The sequence below is a fragment of the Hippocampus zosterae genome, chromosome 11 (assembly GCF_025434085.1).
Source record: "Hippocampus zosterae strain Florida chromosome 11, ASM2543408v3, whole genome shotgun sequence".
NCBI classification, from domain to species: Eukaryota; Metazoa; Chordata; class Actinopteri; order Syngnathiformes; family Syngnathidae; genus Hippocampus; species Hippocampus zosterae.
This window is the reverse complement of record NC_067461.1, coordinates 20,875,600-20,895,231: the sequence shown is the minus strand read 5'-3', so window position 1 is coordinate 20,895,231 and position 19,632 is coordinate 20,875,600. Positions and strand designations below refer to the sequence as shown.

At 41.0% G+C, this 19,632-nt stretch overlaps 1 protein-coding gene across 3 annotated transcripts in view; it reads left to right on the top strand.

The window, feature by feature from the left end:
* The first annotated feature begins 1,847 nt into the window (after positions 1–1,847).
* The window catches only part of birc6 (baculoviral IAP repeat containing 6), a 116,567-nt gene continuing 98,782 nt past the window's right edge, over positions 1,848–19,632 (top strand). For all 3 annotated transcript variants that reach the window (XM_052080968.1, XM_052080969.1, XM_052080967.1), the window contains exons 1-8: positions 1,848–2,282; positions 11,222–11,403; positions 14,686–14,823; positions 16,712–16,905; positions 18,145–18,256; positions 18,505–18,587; positions 18,707–18,932; positions 19,043–19,212. In XM_052080968.1, the coding sequence (XP_051936928.1) occupies positions 2,072–2,282; positions 11,222–11,403; positions 14,686–14,823; positions 16,712–16,905; positions 18,145–18,256; positions 18,505–18,587; positions 18,707–18,932; positions 19,043–19,212 (1,316 nt within the window). In that variant the 5' untranslated portion in view covers positions 1,848–2,071. The remainder of the gene's footprint in view (positions 2,283–11,221; positions 11,404–14,685; positions 14,824–16,711; positions 16,906–18,144; positions 18,257–18,504; positions 18,588–18,706; positions 18,933–19,042; positions 19,213–19,632) is intronic.

The following is a 19,632-nucleotide window of genomic DNA, read 5'->3' as shown; positions in this document are numbered from 1 at the left end:
TATATGTATGTTAAAAAGGGCTTCCAGACAAAACAATCATCGGAAACAATTCCACTTGGCTGTGCAGAAAATTGAGAATGTGAGGGATGAAAAAATAATTTCATGATAGGGATTAGAGTATTAGACTGTGTGCAATGTTTTCTTCACAAATCCTGCTGCGTGTGTCTGGTCTGTAGATTAATGTGTATAGATTAGTGATAGGGAGGAGAAGAGAGGAGTCGCCCGAGATGAATGAGTAGAAAATATCGAGCAATTTCTGACTACTGTTGAAAAAGAATTAAATATGTTAAATAACTGGTTTCATACAAATCAATTTTTGGTTTGATAGAAATACATTTATATGTAATTTATTTAATAAAACAAATGTTATAATCTTGTAATCACCATACAAACCACACACCAAGTCAAGATCATCGTAGACTATTCAAATAGATAGAACATGAAATTCAATTTCTTGACGTCACTGATGCAAAACTATGCTGGAAATCTCATGTTAAAAGTAAACTATGCAAACCTATAAGTATTCTTTAGAAAACCAAGCAAAAACATATATAAAGGAAAAACATAATGAACATATATATATAATGGACACATTATACCGTTCATTATTACTACCATAAGTGATATATTATGTTGGGTAATACGGACAAAACAAATACTGTACTCAATCAATTTTTTTCCCTCTCCCTACCCAGCGTTTTTCCTTTCTGAATTCTGATTGTAATTTCCCCATTCCGGGACAAAAAAAAAGGATATCTTAATCTATAAACGACAAAACGAGCGATACAAACGATCAACTGTTCAAATTATGCATAACCAACCATTCAGCTATTTATCAAACTAAACACTCAAATTCTACGACTTAGTTGAATCTAAAACAGGACAAATAATGTACATAGCATACAATAACCGCCTGTGCTGCAGTATTCAGAAGCTGAGTGAAATTAGAGAGGATTGCTGATATCACTTAAGTTGCTCAAGTGACTTAAAAAAATAAAGATAAGAACTAACATGTCTGTTAAATGTGTTAATTTATGGAATAATTATGTAAATAAATTGAAACGGTTTGAATCACTTGCAGTGTTTGAAAGGAGTTTCAGAAATATAGTGTTACAAAAATATATAAATCAGGTATAAATATGAATAATATATACACACGTTTAATGACTATATGTGAAACTGTTATACAAGGGTAGTCCATTGATAAGATAATCAGCGCGCGGATTTAAAGGCTATTATTTGTTTTCGTCTCGAAAGAGTTCACAAACCAGGTAAGCCTGGTTCTATCAAAAGTTCTTGTGTTTTGTTATGTTTGTTTTTGTTCTACTTAGCGATTTTTGGGGGGTATAAATAACCTCATATCGTAATAATTTAATGTGCATGTTTTCAACGTGTGTATGTGTTCAATAAATCAAGCAATAAAAAAATGTAGTATGACTTGCGACCAGTGCCAGACTTGAGTGCAGTTTGCCTTCGGCCCCAAATCAGCTGTTTTAAAAAATATATATTACAATGGAAGCAGAACAAATAAACATCTTTGATGCAAAATATATTTGTATTCTTAAAACGTTTGTCACATACGTCACAAAACGTGATATAAAACATTTTGAACACATGAAGGGTACACTTCAGTTCAATTGGATACATGAAGTTATTGCTGAGGTCTAATAAGAAAAACAATTTACTAATACTCATGAGATTTTTTAATAGGCGCTCGTGGCAGTGGAAAGTACTGTACAACAATGTGTCGTTCATACTTGCACCAATGCGAGACACAGTGATTTTTCTGTTCTCGTTTGCACACAACAGCCTCGCGAGATGTGACACCGGCTACGCCAGTTTCGTTTGATTATCATGTAACTGACAGTGGCGAACCCTGACAGGACTTTCTCAGCGTTGTTAGTGAATAGCCGCTGCTACGCTGACGGGCGGACGGGAAGAAGCAGCAGAACGGATCAGCAGCGGCAGAGGACTGACAGCCCGGAGCTAGTCCTGTAGGTCTAGTTTTCTTGAGTGTGTCAGCGGTTTGTAGCAAAATCGAGAAGGGACGGGAAGGGAAAAGTAAGGGAAAATGGCGGCCGCGGCCTCGCCGGGCTCCGGTTCGTCCACCCCCTCTGACTGGACTGTACTCCGAGACGGTTGCCTGCGTTGCGACGAGGAGGGCCTGCGAAGCCTTTCATACCACCCGGCCCTCAATGCTATCCTAGCAGTCACCAGCAAAGGGGCTATTAAAGTCGTTGACGGCACTTCGGGAGCGATTCTCCAGGCCTCTGCGCAGCACGGTAAGCACCGGAGCTCGACTTCCGAACCCGGGCAGTCGCACTTGGCTACGGATTGTCAACATGACATAGATCGGCTAAGCATTCGATCCCATCTTGCTAGCGCTAGCCGTACTAACATTAGCAGTTATTTTGGGGCCTAATGAGATGAGTTAAACACGATTGATAGTTCAATTAAAACACTGACACTGCGCATTGGTATGTTTGATACTTTGTATGAGAGGTTACTTCCGTACCGACAGTGTTTGTTGACCACGTTACTGGGTGCGTCCTAAGATTCATGACATTTGGAGAAGGAAAGCTAACAGCTACCTGGTCCACTTAGCACTTCGCTGGTTGAACTTTTCTACATCAGTGTGTTTTGTCAATAAATGGCTCAGCATCCATCGCGCGTTTGTCTTGTGTAAATACACACTGGGAAGAACTGCAAGATTAAATTTGGTGACAGTGCGAAATAAAATGGTTGGGATTCCAGCCACCGGGCTACCTCTAAATCAGGTGTAGTCGCATCGTTTACACTACCGTGCGAACTGTCATTTACTCTTCAGCTACTCAGTTGCCGGCATTGCGGAAACTGTTTGACACTGTAAACAGTGGCTTCATTCTCAATGGACGTACCGCATCAAGTTTCGGACCCATCATGCTTTTGTTTGTCAAAACAATGCAATGTCTATATATATATATATATATATATATATACAGTGCCCTCCATAAGTATTGGCACCCCTGGTTGAGATGTGTTTTTTAGCTTCCAATTATTTTATTTTTTTTCTAAATAATATGGGACCTTAATGGAAAAAAAGAGAAAAATCCAACCTTCAATACAAGTGCATTTATTCAGTGGGGAAAAAATCCCACATAAAGAAATAATTATTTGACATCAAATAATGTGTGTCACAATTATTAGCACCCCTGGTGTTAATATTTTGTACAACCCCCTTTTGCCAACAAAACAGCACCTAATCTTCTCCTATAATGTTTCACAAGATGGGAAAAGACAGAAAGAGGGATCTTCAGCCATTCCTCTTTGCAGAATCTCTCTAAATCATCCAGAGACCTGGGTCCTCTCCTCTGTACTCTCCTCTTCAGCTCACCCCACAGGTTCTCAATGGGGTTGAGGTCAGGGGACTGAGATGGCCATGGGAGGAGCTTGATTTTGTGTCTGGTGAACCATTTCTGTGTAGATTTGGCCATATGTTTAGGGTCATTGTCTTGCTGAAAGACCCAGTGACGACCCAGCTTCAGCTTTCGGGCAGAGGGCAACAGATTTTGATTTAAAATGTCCTGGTATTTCAAAGCATTCATGATGCCATGCACCCTAACAAGGTTCCCAGGGCCTTTGGAAGCGAAACAGCCCCACAGCATCACTGACCCACCCCCATACTTCACAGTGGGTATGAGGTGCTTTTCAGCATGCGCATCTTTCGTGGTACGCCAGACCCACTTAGAGTGTTTGTTGCCAAAAAGCTCAATCTTGGTCTCATCTGACCAAAGCACACGGTCCCAGTTGAAGCCCCAATACCGCTTGGCGAACTCCAGACGCTTGCGTTTATGATTGTGAGTGAGGAAAGGTTTTCTCCGTGCATGCCTCCCAAACAGCTTGTTGGCGTGTAGACAGCGCCTGATGGTTGATTTGGAGACTTTGTGACCCCAGGATGCTACCATTTGTTGTAATTCTGTAACAGTGAGCTTTGGAGATCTTTTGATTTCTCTTACCATCCTCCTCACTGTGCGTGGTGGCAAAATAAACTTGGCTCCTCGTCCAGGCTTGTTTACCACTGTTCCAGTTGTTTTGAACTTCTTAATTATTCCTCTCACAGTGGATATGGGCAGCTGCAGTTGAGTGGCAATCTTCTTGTAGCCTCTGCCTGACCTGTGAAGGTCGACGCACATCTGCCTCACTTGTATGCTGTGTTCCTTTGTCTTTCCCATGTTTAAGAGTGGATAAGAGAAATGGCCTCGGTGTCACGTCATATTTATACCCCAGGGAGACAGGAAGTGATGAATTACTAATTAAATGTTCCTACATACTCTGGTAAACTTTGTAAACTACTGTAGAAATGACAGAAATGCTTCAATTATATTTATTTCCTGGGAATTGTTAAGGGTGCCAATAATTGTGGAACAGGTGATTTGATGTCAAATAATTATTTCTTTATGTGGGATTTTTTCCCCACTGAATAAATGCACTTGTATTGAAGGTTGGATTTTTCTCTTTTTTTCCATTAAGGTCCCATATTATTTAGAAAAAAAATAAAATAATTGGAAGCTAAAAAACACATCTCAACCAGGGGTGCCAATAATTATGGAGGGCACTGTATATCTATCAAAATATTTTTTTGTTTAGTGTTGGTGTGTGACCTCGAATGAACAGGGTTCATTACTGATCCCTGTCATTAGTTTCACATGATGCATGTGTATTCCAATTCTACTTCGTTGTTGAAGTGTGCAGGCGGTAAAAGGCTCAGACCAACTTGACTGGTTTGATTGGGGTGTTGAACGTGTAATTGCCCAAACGATTACAACTCTTTGATATTTTTAATTTTGGCTCTACCAGCCAGTGAGACTATGGACAAAATAGGTGAAATGTTCATCTAGAAGCAAACTGTGAATATGGAACTCGGATGTGCCTTAGTTTTCATCCGACTGAAGACAAACGCCTCCCTCAAATAGGTACTGTCCTCTTTACTTCAAAAAAATATTGAACAGGTAACCCGCATGATTTCAGCCTGGAGACAGTATCTGATAAGTCTTTTTTTGAGATTGATGCTGATTTTTGACAGAAACAATAAAATAATTATCATGCATGAAATTAAAAAAAAAATCCAAAAATGTCACTTCAATGCGGATTTTCTCTATTTGCAGGCCCGGTCACCTGTAAATATATGATTAGAAAAGATAACTTTAGCTTTTGGTTCCCAGAATGCATTGCATAACGCAATGCATTTAATTCATGAAGTTGTAAGGACATTATTCCTGATCATACTGTATGTTTCTGACACCAGTGTGTAATTTTTAATGCGACATTTATGTTTGTTTTATGTTGCACTCTTTTTGTAATGATCTGCGTGTGTGTGAGTGAGTGAGTGTGAGTATGTGTGTGTGTATATATATATATATATATATATATATATATTTATTTATATATATATATTAGAGCTGTCAGTTTAGCGCGTTTTTATTGGCATTAATTTAAATTAATTTTAACGGGATTAAATTTTTTCTCGCGAGATTAACGCGGCACATGTCACAAGCGGATGTTACGTTGCTCTATAAATACACCAGAACAAAACAACAAGCGCGCTGCAGAAGTCCACGCCCATGTCTGTTTTGCCAGCCATGGCAGCGCGAGACACCAAAAACGGATACTTTTAAGAGTTTATGAATGGAAAGTTTACTTTAAAAAAGTTGCCAGATTGCTCCACTGACAAGATCAAAGTTACCTGTTCTTTTCTCTCTGTGTATCATACAGGTATACGATGTATGCCACTGACGCGATTGTTACTTCTTTGGAACTATTTTGTGTGGAAGGTTACAGCGTTCCGTGTCCATATAAATAGAGCGGGTGGCACTTCTCTGTTTTCGTCTGACAGTGACGGTGCGCAGAGGCGGTGACATGACAACGAAAGTTCAGCGGTGCAGTGGTAGCGACCTAGCGAAAAAAAAAAAACGTCTCCAGTGTTGTCATCGAACCAAGTGTAGTCATCCGAAATGAGGTAGACACATAAACCGTAGAGAGACTTCCGCGCAAGAAGTACCAACATAATCAACATAGCCTGACTTTGTTAGGGGGAGTGAAACCCCCCTCTTTCAGAATGGTTTGCCCCAGCAGCACGGGGGAAGTGCTTGCGCTTGTTTGTACGGCCGGCAGTTTTGAATACAGCGGCACATAACGAACACTGGTGTCCGGGGTCTCGTTATTCTCCAACAAACATACAGAAACAGACTGCTGTGTTCAAAGCAAACTTGAGAAAAACGAAGTATGCAACCATGGTTTAAATCCACTACAAGGCTGAGTACTAGTTTACCTTAGATGTGCACTTTATAATGTTATATTGCTCTGTTTTGATTTAATTTAAAAAACTGTTAAAGCAGCTGTTGTGTGACCAAATATTTTTTTTCACTGTTGTTGATGGACAGTAATATTGTGTGAGAGATTATGTGTGAACAACTGCTCCAACTGAAAAATGTTCATGTAAAATTGAAAAGTGAAATTGTTATTTCAGTAAATATTTGCATTTGGCACATAAAAAACTGATTCATGATTCCAAGTTGATGAGAGCATTAAAATGGGGGAAAAATAGGACAAAAAATGTAAAAGGAAATTCAGAAATGATAAAAAATATGTGAGTAATCACGATTAATTTGTTAGTTCATTTGATTTAATTATGACAATTGCATTTTTAATTATATTAAATATTTTAATCGTTTGACAGCTCTAATATATAATATGCATATATACAGGGTGATCAAAAAAAAAAAAAAACGGGCCCCAACTGTAATTAGGCCCCGTTTCTTAGTGTTTTGTCCGAATGAAATGAACCTTTGGCCATAACTAGTTTATTATATTCAAAACATCACATCAAAACACGAGGGTCTTTGGCCTTTTTTTCTCCGTTCTACAGCATATGTTCTAGATGGCCTCCATTTAGCTCCATGCATTTCTTGAGGCGCAGCACGAAGTTGTCCAGAGGCATCATTGGACCAATCTTCATCGAAGAATCTGGAGCAGCAGTGACAGTCACCAAGGAGCGGTATGTGGAGGTCCTCAAAACCTTCAAGAATGAGCTCCAGACCATCTACCCGTCGCATATGAGCAAGTTTTGGTTCCAGCAAGACGGAGCAAGTTCTCACACCTCAAACCTGTCCCAAGATTGGCTGAAAGAGAACTTCGGAGGCCGAGTGATCAGTCTCAAGACTGATCTTGAGTGGGCACCCGATAGCCCGGACCTAAGCCCCCCCAGATTTTTTTTCTTTGGGGCTATCTTAAGGACAGAGTCTACGCAGGGAAACCCATAAACATCACAGAACTCAAGAAAGCCATCAGGGAGGAGATGAGAGCCATTGCCATTTCAGTCTATAAGAACGTCATGGACAACTTCGTGCTGAAGTGCAAGAAATGCACGGAGCTAAATGGAGGCCATCTCGAACATATGCTGTAGAACGGAGAACAAAAGGCCAAAGACCCCAGTGTTTTGATGTGATGTTTTGAATACAATAAACTAGTTATGGCCAAAGTTTCATTTCATTCGGACAAAACACTAAGAAACGGGGCCTAATTAGAGTTGGGGCCCGTTTTTTTGGGGGGGGGATCACCCTATATATATACAATATATATATATATATATCAAGTCAAGTCGTCAGTATTTATAGAGCACTTTCGAACAGCCATCGCTGCATACAAAGTGCTGTACATGGAGCAATTTAACATACACAATAAACAGTAAGACGAATCTGTAATAAAGGCTGTGGAAAGCACCAAGCAGTAAAATCAAGGACAAATCAAGCTGAGTCGAACGGCAAAGATTACAAGTGAGTTTTGAAGAGGGCGTTAAAGATGGGCAGCGAGGAGGCTTGCCGAATGTTCAGTGGGAGGTCATTCCAGAGAGAGGGACCCGCAACAGAAAAGGCTTGATCCCCTCTGAGCCTCAGTTTAGCTCTTGGTACCTCTAACAAAGACTAGTCCACAGACCTGAGGCGCCGGGCAGGTGTGTAGGGGCAGATGAGCTCAGAGAGGTAAGGTGGCGCGAGATTATTCAGAGATTTGAAAACAAAGAGTAGGATCTTGAAAATAACTCTAAAATGAATGGGGAGCCAGTGAAGGGATGCCAGAGTGGGAGTTATATGCTCCCACTATATATATATATATATATATATATATATATATATATATATATATATATTATAGAGCTGTCAAACGATTAAAATATTTAATCTAATTAAAAATGCAACTCTAATAGTTAACTCAAATTTACTAAAAGTTAATCGTGATTCCTCACAAATGTGTTATCGTTTCTGAATTTCCATTTAAATATTTTGTGTCCTATTTTTTTCCTATTTTAATGCTCTCATCAACATGGAATCATGAATCAGTTTTCTATGTGCAAAATGCAAATATTTACTGAACTAATTTCGATTTTCAATTTTACATGAACATTTTTCACTTGGAGCAGTTATTCACACAATCTCTCACACAATATTACCGTCTATCAACAACAGTGAAAAAATATTTTGTCACACAACAGCTGCTTTAACAGCTCTTTTTATGGAATCAAAATGGAGCAATATAACATTATAAAGTGCACATCTAAGGTAAACTAGTACTCAGCCTATAGTGGATTTAAGCCATGGTTGCATACTTTGTTTTTGGCGGCTGGATAGCTCAGTTTGTAAGGCATCGGTTTGGCATACGGGAGACGGTGGTTTGAATCCCGCTTGGGGCAAAAAATCAAGGAGAAGGCTCCAACGGATGACGTACTCAGAGAATGTCTCAGACAATGGGGAACAGAAGATTATGAGGCGCTGGAAGAGGGACCAGCATTGGAGGACAAGCCCCTACACGGGATGTACCACCGTACCATCGGACCATAACTGAAGTGGCCGATCTCAAGAAGTCCTATCAGTGGCTAGAGAGGGCTGGCCTGAAGGACAGCACAGTACACACAGCACTCATCCTGGCTGCTCAGGAGCAGGCCCTGAGCACCAGAGCCATTGAGGCCCAGATATACCACACCAGACAAGACCCAAGGTGTAGGTTGTGCAAAGAGGCAACACATAACTTCAGGGTGTAAGATGCTGGCAGGGAAAACCCTACATGGAATGCCATAAACCAGGTGGCATAGTCTACCGAAACATCTGTGCGGAGTATGGACTGGAAACACCAAGGTCAAAATGAGAAACACCTCCGAAGGTGGTGGAGAATGACAGAGCGAAGATCCTGTGGGACTTCCAGAACCAGACTGACAAGATGGTAATGGCGAACCAACCAGATATCGTGATCATAGATAAAGGGCAGAGGAAAGCCGTTGTAGTGGATGTAACGGTCCCAAATGATGGAAACATCAGAAAGAAGGAACACGAGAAAATACCAAGGGCTCACAGAGGAGCTGGAGAGAGCCTGGAAGGTAAAGGTGACGCTCGTGCCTCTGGTGGTCGGAGCACTCGGGGCAGTGACCCCCAAACTAGATGAGTGGTTGCAACAGAGGGAGGGGGGGGGGGGTGAGACGAGGAATTTTATATATATACTGTATATAAAACAAACTCTGACTTAACATTGTGTGTAAAATAGTAATACCCAGGTCAGTTCCTTGCACAATTTCCTTGCATTGCTCACTTTAGCATTGCATGTAAGAATTAAGATTGCAGGCCTGAGAATTTCTGAAATTTACAGAAATTGTTTTTCGGTTCCATTAGATCAGGAGTCCCCAATCCCTGTCCGCGGACCGGTACCGGTCCGCAGGGCATTTGGTACCGGGCCGCACAGAAAGAACTTGCCTTATTTCTGTTTTATTAATTTCGGAATACGAAAGATGTTTTATTTTGAAAAATTACCGGATTCTCCGTTACATCCGTCTGAGTCACGCTTGAATCACGTCAAGCCACGCTTCTCGGTCACGTGACTGATGACGCTCAAAAACAAAACGCTGAAGCCCGCAAAATGAATAAAAGCTGCTTGGAGATCGCAAATAACGGCAACCTTAAAATTACATTTGAGACAACTGGATTCAAGTTAATGCAACTTAATTGCACAAAATAAATGGATCTCATAAAACATCCCCTTGTGGCACACAGAGAAAATTCAATTAAAATTTGTTTTATTCATAGTTACCATGTCTACAACAATTATAGAATAAGACTGTTTCATAATATTTTTATAGCAATTAGCCTTTTGATCTAATGACTCAGCAAATTCGACATTTATTAAATGTAGTAACTAATACACCTTTTGGCGTTTTTTTTAAATTTTTTTTCCCCCCACCATCACCCTGATTCATCATCCAGGTGCTTTCTCAACTTGCGGGCTAAAATAGCAACCCGCATGCGCACATAATGTTTCCTGTTACCTTATCAACAAGTTTCATTTTGTATTATAAGGATATGATTAAGATGGTTATAATACAGAATTATGTGTAATAAATAATGAGACCAGTATTACTTGTGTACAACTCCTGTAAATGGTTGGAGTACAGTCAAACCTCGGTAAACCGCCATCATGCATGAGTTCACAAAACATCGAGTATCTCCACGAACAGACCCAAGCGAGGCTCAAGTCACTGTCCTGGCTGCTCAGTACAATGTAGCTTCATCAACATGTTGCTTGGGCTGGGCAATAAAATGTAAAATGCACCCATCCATTTATTATCTGAATCTCTTATCTTCACAAGGGTCATGGTGCGTTTGAGCTTATCCCAGCTGTCTTCAGGCAGCAGACGGGGAACACCGTGAAATGGTTGCTAGCTAACGCAGGGCACACAGATGAACAACTATTCACATTCATAACCACACCTCGAGACAATCTATAACGTTTCCTCAACCTACCAATCATGTTTTTGGAATGCGGCACAAGACCCGTAGAAAAGTCACGCTAGCACGTGCTAACCAGTAAACCACTGTAGCGCCCGCTAAAATTGATATTACGTATGATGATAATTTTTCTGAATGGGTTTTACAAAGCAAAACTGGGGAACCCCCCTCAACAAAAACACATTAAAAAAAAGATATTTAGTTGACCGCCACATAGTATTCGCCGTACAGCTGCTTTACGTATTCACTGGTTTTATGTTTATATTTAATAGTTTGGTTTTTTTGCAGCATCGAAAACAAATCTTCATTGATGCAAGACCATGTGATGTGACATTTACTTAAAATGACTGAAAACACTTTTATTGCCAGAGTTTGTACATATCTGATTATGTTCTGTTTTCCCTCTGTTGCTTTTCCAGTTAAACCCGGCGGTCGTGTCAGATGTCAGTACGTTCCTGCTGTGGATAAGGTGCTTTTTCTTGACGACTATGCAGTGGGATGCAGGAAGGACCTAAACGGCATTCTGCTGTTGGACACAGCCCTGCAACCTCCAGTGACCAAACCCGAGGATCTGATTCAGATGGAGCTTCCAGTCACGGAGGTAGAACAGGGCTCTCAACTAACTTTTCGTACTGGTTGCACCAGTGCTAAATCATCAAAAATTTTGACTGCATCACATTCACAGAGATGTCAATCTATAGAAATTCACTTCCTGAACAATTTATCTTAATGTTAATATTTTTGAAAAATCTGTCAGGAACATTACAGCGGGATTGCATGCGTGATGGTTTCCTATAATTGTCTTTTGTTTTTTTAAGGCAGAATCCTGAATAATTCAGTGCTTCTGGCCATTTTCATGTGAAGACCAAAGTAAAACCAAATGATAAAAAGTATTGATTGCGACCATGACAGTCGGACACAGTGCAGTGACATCGTCTTTCGTGTCCATGAACATAGAGTTTTCCTGCGAGTTGTAGTTCCAGATCATCCATTTTTTGTGTTATGGATCTGGCATTGGATGTAGAGAGGTTCGTCAGCGGAGGTTTGAGCGGCTTGCCAATAGCTTAGTGTTGAGGAATGGGAACTGTCAATTTGCTCTTGGCCCTTCCTTGGTTACAGGTTCTTTTATTTCTCTATAAGGTGGAAGAAGACCCAACACCACGTAGTCTTTTCTACAGTTTATCACAACACAACACGAATCGATTCGGGCTCCTGTGAGTCTCAGATTTCATCAGGAAGCCCCGAGCAACTTCAGTCACACGTACATATTAGGGATGTGAATCTCAGCACTGAGGACGATTCGATACACATCACGATCCACTGCCAGCGATGCGATACTTAAACGATACATGGAATTTTCTGGCGATACGATGCGATACGTTTCACCGTCGTCACGATGCGATACGATTCGATACACATTAAGTTCAAATCAATGCGATCCGATACGATACAATGCAATTTGTTGCGATATTGTGCAATTAAACATGATGCAAATAAGCAAAGAAAAAAAGCTTTTAAAAAGATGGAATTCAGTATGGTATTACAAAAAGGATGCCACTTTATTCCTTATAAACAGTAGAACTTGTAAGACAACTTATTTAAGCCCTTTCACAATTGGGTTTTGTGCAAAGAAAATGTAAACAATTTGGCACCTGAGACTCACAGCTGTTGCTATAGTGTAAACACAAACAGACTATTCTCACTGAGTGTCTTATATGAAATATAATAATAATATATATATGTATATAAATCTATAGCGCAAGATGTCCACCCATCCACTGTAAGTGCAACTCTTTGCGCACTGTTCAGCGACACAATAATCTCACTTCTCACTTTGTTGTACACATCGGGAATATGTTTGTAAGTGAACACAGACCTGTCTGGTATTTTATACCTGGGTTCCAAAACGTGCACGAGCTGTCTGAAACCCTTGTTGTCCACCACGCTAAGGCTGGAGGTCTTTGCATATGAAATAAGCAGTGGCCTTAGTTATAGCCATTGCGCGGTCACAGTGAGTTGCAAGGGGACTCCCAAAATAAGAGGCAATTTTTTTCTGATCCTGACCTGGTTTACCAAGAGTTTCTCCGGTGTCCGACGAGGAACTGGGCGGGGAAGCGGGAGGGTAACTTGTCGGTGATCTGGTGCCATCGGTTTAAGTGGGTCTGCATATTTGTGGTGCTGCCGTTGTATTGCTTCTTAGTGCGACATTCCTTGCAAATTACGGAGGTTTTATCAAGCTTTCCGTTTTTCTTTTCGAAGCCGTAGTATTTCCAAACATAAGATTTGAATGTTGCGGCTGCATTAAATATAGTAGTTTCCTTGCTGCTGCGTGCGCTAACTTCCATAATGTTTCGCTAGTTGTGTACTGGACTGTATGTGACGCACGGCTACCATCCGTATTCAACACAAAACGCAAAGCAATGATGGTGCATTCATTGCGCCTAGGAAAGGGCAAATGTGACGTTTAACATGAATAAAACGGCGCTTGAATCGCGATTTTACCGATACCCATCAATGCATCGTGATGAATCGCGATTTCACCCGTCAATCGCGTCGTACCCAGTGAATGAGCCGATGCACTCGGATCGCGCACGTGCGAATCAATGTATCGATTAATATCGATTATTTTCCACACCCTTAGTACATATAGGCATAGTATGTTAATTATGTTAATTAGGGGCGGGCAGTCCTTCCCCTTATGTAAAAATCTGAAACAAAGAAAGTCAAGCAAAGTTCGATCTTGGCATTTTGACAAAGTACAGAGAATATCTGCTGGTCCACAAATCTTGAGATTAGGTTTCCTCTTCGAAAGGAACTTGACAGCCTTCAGGGACTTTTACGATGTGGGGGACGCAAAAGAAGACAGCCAGGGGACTGTTAATCACTCAAGGGAAATAGGACCCCAACTTCACCCTACACTCTTTGTTTAAACTACCGGTACTTCAGCAGATGTTCAGGAGAGAGACTAGTGTCAATAGTTTTCATAGCAAGATGAAATTCATTAACAATGTTCTACTACTACTTCTAGCGGAATCATTCCTTAACACTTAGCCATTAGTTTAGCCATAGCTTGGCTTGGCTGTCCTGGTTTTGTATATGTTCCTTACACTGACTCCGCCTGCTTGACAAACAATCCACGGAAATCACACTGGTGACTCTCGTCTGGGATGTTGAAAGTGCGTAGAAAAATCGCAAGAAATCCAGTGTTCAGTCCATACGATTGTAGTATCCGGCAGCAAAGGTAAAAGAAAATGACTCGGTTGTCGTCACTCTCTGGCATCTGGCACACCAGGCCACCCTTGAGACGCTCTCACGATCGACAGGCGGGGCGACCGCCAAGGGAGCTTCGGCTGCGGCTATTATTCAAGTCAATGCGAGCCAGTGAGCTGTGCGTGTTCTCGTGAAAATTATTCCCCCAAGTTCAATATTTATAATAAAAATGTTATTTAGGATCTACGAGATTTCAGCTTGTTGTATGTGTTCAACCTTCAATTAAAAATATATATATTTGACACATCGTGAAATTTGGCATCACCTGAAGCCGTAGTTCAAATAAATGTCTCTGGGAAAACTAAAGCCATATTAAAAAAATAGCTCACTGGAACTTCACCGTTATTGTATTTGAGGTGTCTTTCAGTATTGATCTAATTTTTCTGATATCGGACAAATACAAGTGATTTTCAATACAATACACTGTCCGATCGCACTGTCACCACTACTAGCAGCATCGTGGAGCTGGACTGCATTGTAGAACACCAGTTGAAATACCAGGTGCCTTGCTATTTCCTATGTTTAATAAGCTCGGGTAACAAGAGAACATTGTGGCCCCGGTAAGAAATGGAATCTGCACTGTTTTGACCAATAAATCTGTTTGTCTGCTTAGGCCCAACATCTGCTGTCAGCCTGCCAGGAAAAGATTGACATTTCGACCACAAAGGGCTATGAACTCTTTATCGTACAGCTAAAAGAAGGCTTGAAGAATACCTCACATGAGACAGCAGCCAATCACAAAGTGGCCAAGGTTGGTATCGGAGCCTCCTTTAACATCCTGCTCTTACTGTATGTTGCGTCACTTTTGTGTCTACCATGAGAGAGAAAGTCTTGCCAATCCAGATTTGCTTAATTCCACGATCATCACGCAATGATCTCAATGGTTCACTTTGACCAAAAACTGAACACTCCCTCAAAGTCTTGTTTCGTTCATGCCACTGCTCCAACTCCTGATATAGGCCGTGTTGTTTTCTCGAGTTCAGGTCATTTTTTATTTGTACTTTTTGCAAATGTATGGCTAGCCATTATTTTTAAAAAATTGCATAGTTGGAATACTTACATATGAGCTGTCATAATTTTATTGAATGACATTGTTATGCATCATAATGCGGATTAAGTACAAATTAATCAATTACTACTATGTAATCAATGACAAAATGGTTTAATGCCGGCTGTGCCGTGACTTCAAACAATTGTGGAACATCACTTTTGTCTTTTGCATTACATAGAGACATTTGTTGAACTATGTTACATTTCTATGTATGTGTCGCTTGCATCTTGTTTTGACAAAAAACAAACCAAAACAAAACATGTAAGTTAATGTATTTATTTTAATCATTCTCATTAGTGGTACAACGGATCAAAAAACTCGGTTCGGATTGGATCATGGGTATGAATCATGGATCAGATGGCTATTTGCATGGGGGGCGGGGGGCACAAACAGAACTTTGTCTTCATCCATCTATCCAGCCGCTTAGCCTTCATTATTTTATAAACACTTTGCCCATCAAATTAACTGAAAACATTCAACTCAAAATGTCAAATATGGCAGTTTAGATTTTTTAGTTTAGACAAAGTGCAAAATAAGGGAGGATACATCCTTATTTTATTACATTGACCGTGAATAAAAGACAATTTCAGTGCAATTTGAGTCTAATCATTTTCCTTAATGTATGCAGAGTGAATTATAAACCAGCCTATGTCCACGTCATTGAAAATAAAGCAAAGCAAAGCAACTCCAAGGAACTACTTGCTGTTGCCAGCTGGGCACTCGCTGCTAGCAGTTAATGGCCAGCTAGCCTCTAGCTGGACGCTTGTTGAATTTAATTGAATACAACTTTATTGTCAAATGTACTGTACGTATGTGTAACATACAGCGCAGATGGCATTCCTTCCCTCTCATAAAACAAGAGGAGCCGCTGCGGGTGTCCGCACCGCCATCAAAATTGTGCCGCATCATACAATGACGGTGTTATTGACTAGTGGTTTCTTAGTGTCCAAAATTAGCAATTGAAGATTGGGAGGGTATTGTGTTGATGTTGCTAACGCCTATGTCATTGCAATAAAAAAATTGTGACGAGGCTAGACTGAAATGTCAAAGACAAGTCAAGCTTTCCATCACTTCCCCCATGCAGGCCGACTTCAAAATAAAAGCTTCCTCAGGCATTGCATTTGCATCATTGTATCATGTGGGAAGCCTTATTTTAAAGGTTGCCTTTGTGTTGGTGGCATGTTAAAATTATGAGAATGTTTGCAGCTTCCTTGACATGTCAAAATGATGGCGCACACACACAAAAAATAATATGCAATCATATCATTTATTTTATTTTATTATGAGTCACTAAAACTATTTGTGAATTCAGTTCACCTGTAGTTGCCAAGATCCTTCCATAAATCTGACTTACATGATTCAAGTTCCTTTCTTGCTATTATAGTGAATGGGGATGCACCCCCCCTCCACCCCACCAACCAATCCACGGACCATTGGCAGCCCGAATCGCGATGCCTGAACCATATGGATCATCAAGGATATATGATCTGTTGCACCACTAATGTTAATGTACTACATATGTACAGTATGTGATCTGCTTATTTTTTAATAACCCTAAAGTTCTTGGTCTTTTTCCTCTTCCTCTCAGTGGGCGACAGTAACCTTTCAGCTTCCTCACCATGTGCTGAAGCTGGTTGCCAGTGCCATTGTCAGTGAGCTCAAGAAGATTAACCAGAACATTGCTGCCTTGTCTGTGGCCTCATCCATTATGGACAGACTTTCCTACCTCTTGTCAAGCGCCCGACCTGAGCTTGGAGTGGGGCCTGGGCGCTCTGTAGATAGGTGAGAAACCTGCAAAAGAGGAAAGAAACCCCTCTATTAACTAGGGATGCTCTAATTGATCAGTGTCCGATGGGTCGATATTCGTTGAAAAAGTGCAGGATTGATGAATCTTTTAAAAATCGCCCTGTAGATCTGTAGAGCTATAAGTTTTACACCGGACATTGGCCGATCACACTCATGGATGATCGGGATCGGCAGCATGAAACCCTGACCGGAACATCCCTACTATTAATCATTTTGGAATTTTGGTCCAAGCATGAGAAGCTTTATGCAAAGCTAAACAAAAGTAATTATCTTTCAAAGCGTAATACTATATTTCGGCATTCGGGAATTGAGAAGTACAATACACAAACTGTGTGTGGTATTGCACCAGGATTCCATAATAGATTTTCCAAGCTTTGGCATCGGTTCTACAAGGGTCGAATGACCTGTATTAGGGGTTCCAGTAACCAATACTCGAAAGGTCCCTCCGCAGAAAGCTATGATTGACCCAGTCGACCGCCATCTCCAGGTCCAACCTCAGGTAGACTTGTTGGGAAAACTTCCATGTAATCTCCAGAACCAGAAAAAGTAGACCTCCACTGTCCATGAACTTGAAATAACTGATAGACCCTCCTCTGCAGAACTCCCCAACATAGGTTTTACCAGAATTCCCTTGAATCCATTTGTAAGTGGTTTCCAATCGCACTACCAAGTTTGCACCTCAGTAAGCTTCAAAGCCGTGCTCCGCTTAGCCTTCTGCAGTTATCCATCAGCTGCCTCTGGGCTCTAACAGGGCAAAAAAATCTGAAAAGATGCCTTCTTTAGCCCTATCAGCCAACTGATTTGTGGATTGCCGCCTCTGCAGGCACCAACTACCCCATGGCCATAGCTCCGGTCGACCGCCTCAACAAATGTCACCACGGAACACAGCCTACTTGGGCTCAGCGCTATGAATTTGCTTTTCTCAGGATGCGGTCGTAGTTCTGCCGGAGATCAAGGTGGGGCGCTGCCTCCCACCAAATTTCAGCTGAGACAGGGTCCACCTCACTTGTGTCTCCAAACAGTATGAGTGGTTAAAAATAAAAGAGTAAATGAATAATCCAGCAGTAAATTCAGCTCCAAGGCAGTTTTTTTCTGTACACTGACACCAAAAACTGTCTCCTACAATCAAATATACTTTACAGCAATTCCAGAATATGATATCACATATAGAAACATATAGAATATGTTATTGTGATGCTCTTTTGTCCCCTGTAGATCTTTAATGTACAGCGAGGCTAACAGGAGGGAGACGTTTACATCATGGCCACATGCTGGGTATAGGTGGGCTCAACCTGATCCAATGGCTCAGGCAGGATTTTACCACCAGGTGGGTTCAGAGAGAACTTTACACATACCCATCATCACCTCTGAGAAAAACGTGTCTAACTAAATTTGTCATAGATGGTGGTTTATGGTACCAATACAAGATGATGCTGGACTTTAAAGTACATTCAAACATGATCTTTAAAATATGCAGGAATTCAGTGATAAAAACAAGTCGTGCGAAGTTAACAAATTGGTAGTACAGCTGTATAAGTGGCTATAAACACCTCGACCCTCTCTCTCGTTACATAGCCTGCTTCATCAGGGGATGACAGAGCCATGTGTTTCACCTGTAGTGTATGTCTGGTGTGCTGGGAACCAACGGATGAGCCGTGGTGAGTGAATACTGTTAACTACAGAATGTATTTGACCATGTCATAATGTCGAAGTGTATTTTCTACGTACACAGTATGTATGTTCTGTTTGCCATTTTGCATCTCTCCATTATACCCAGGTCAGAACATGAGCGACACTCCCCAAATTGTCCATTTGTTAAGGGCGAGCACACACAAAATGTCCCCTTGTCAGTGACACTGGCAACCTGTCCTGCTCAGTTTCCCAACAGTCCTGACAGTACAGACAAAATTGCCTGCTCCGGCTTTGGCAGCTGCCCACAGTTCTTGGCAGTCGCAACAAAGAGAGGGAAGATCTGTATTTGGGATGTCTCCAAAATGATGAAGGTCAGATTACACATGGTACCATCGGTGGTGTGTCTTGTATGAAGAGTGTCAATCAAAAATGACAGTCTTGTTTTGGATGGTCAGTCTCATTAGTGTGCTGTTGTAAACAGGTGCACCTGAAGTTTGACATTAACCCATATGACCCAGCCATCCTGAGGCAGCTGATCCTGTGTGGCGGTGAGCACAGCCAGCAGATGCCGACTGAGTCACGGAGACCGACTTTGGCCTGGCTTGAGGAGTCTTCCTCGTGCTCAGACTTGCCCAAGCTTGAGGGGGATAGGTGAGCCTTATTTGTACAGAGGAACCTCTGACGTCGTTTTATGATGCTAGTATAAAATGCATAAAAAACAAAGGAACGAAAATAACATTTGTCACCCACATAAAATCTTAATATGTATATGTTGTTCTATTGAGGAAATCAAATTGTCCGTCCATCAGTTTTCTATACTGTTTATCCTCACTGGTGTTGCATTTGAGACTCAACTCATCTGAGCTGACTTTGGGCGAGAGGCGAGGTACAACCTGGTTGTATTTAGAACAAAATTCTAAATAGTAGAGCTGAACGATTCATTTTCCTCCTCCTTATTGCAGTTGATATTTAATATTCTTTTCATGATTGCGTTATTTTATGAAATATATGGTGACAACGCAAAAAATATAGAGGACCAGTCTTGTCCATACTCCTTGAGCTGAAGTTCAC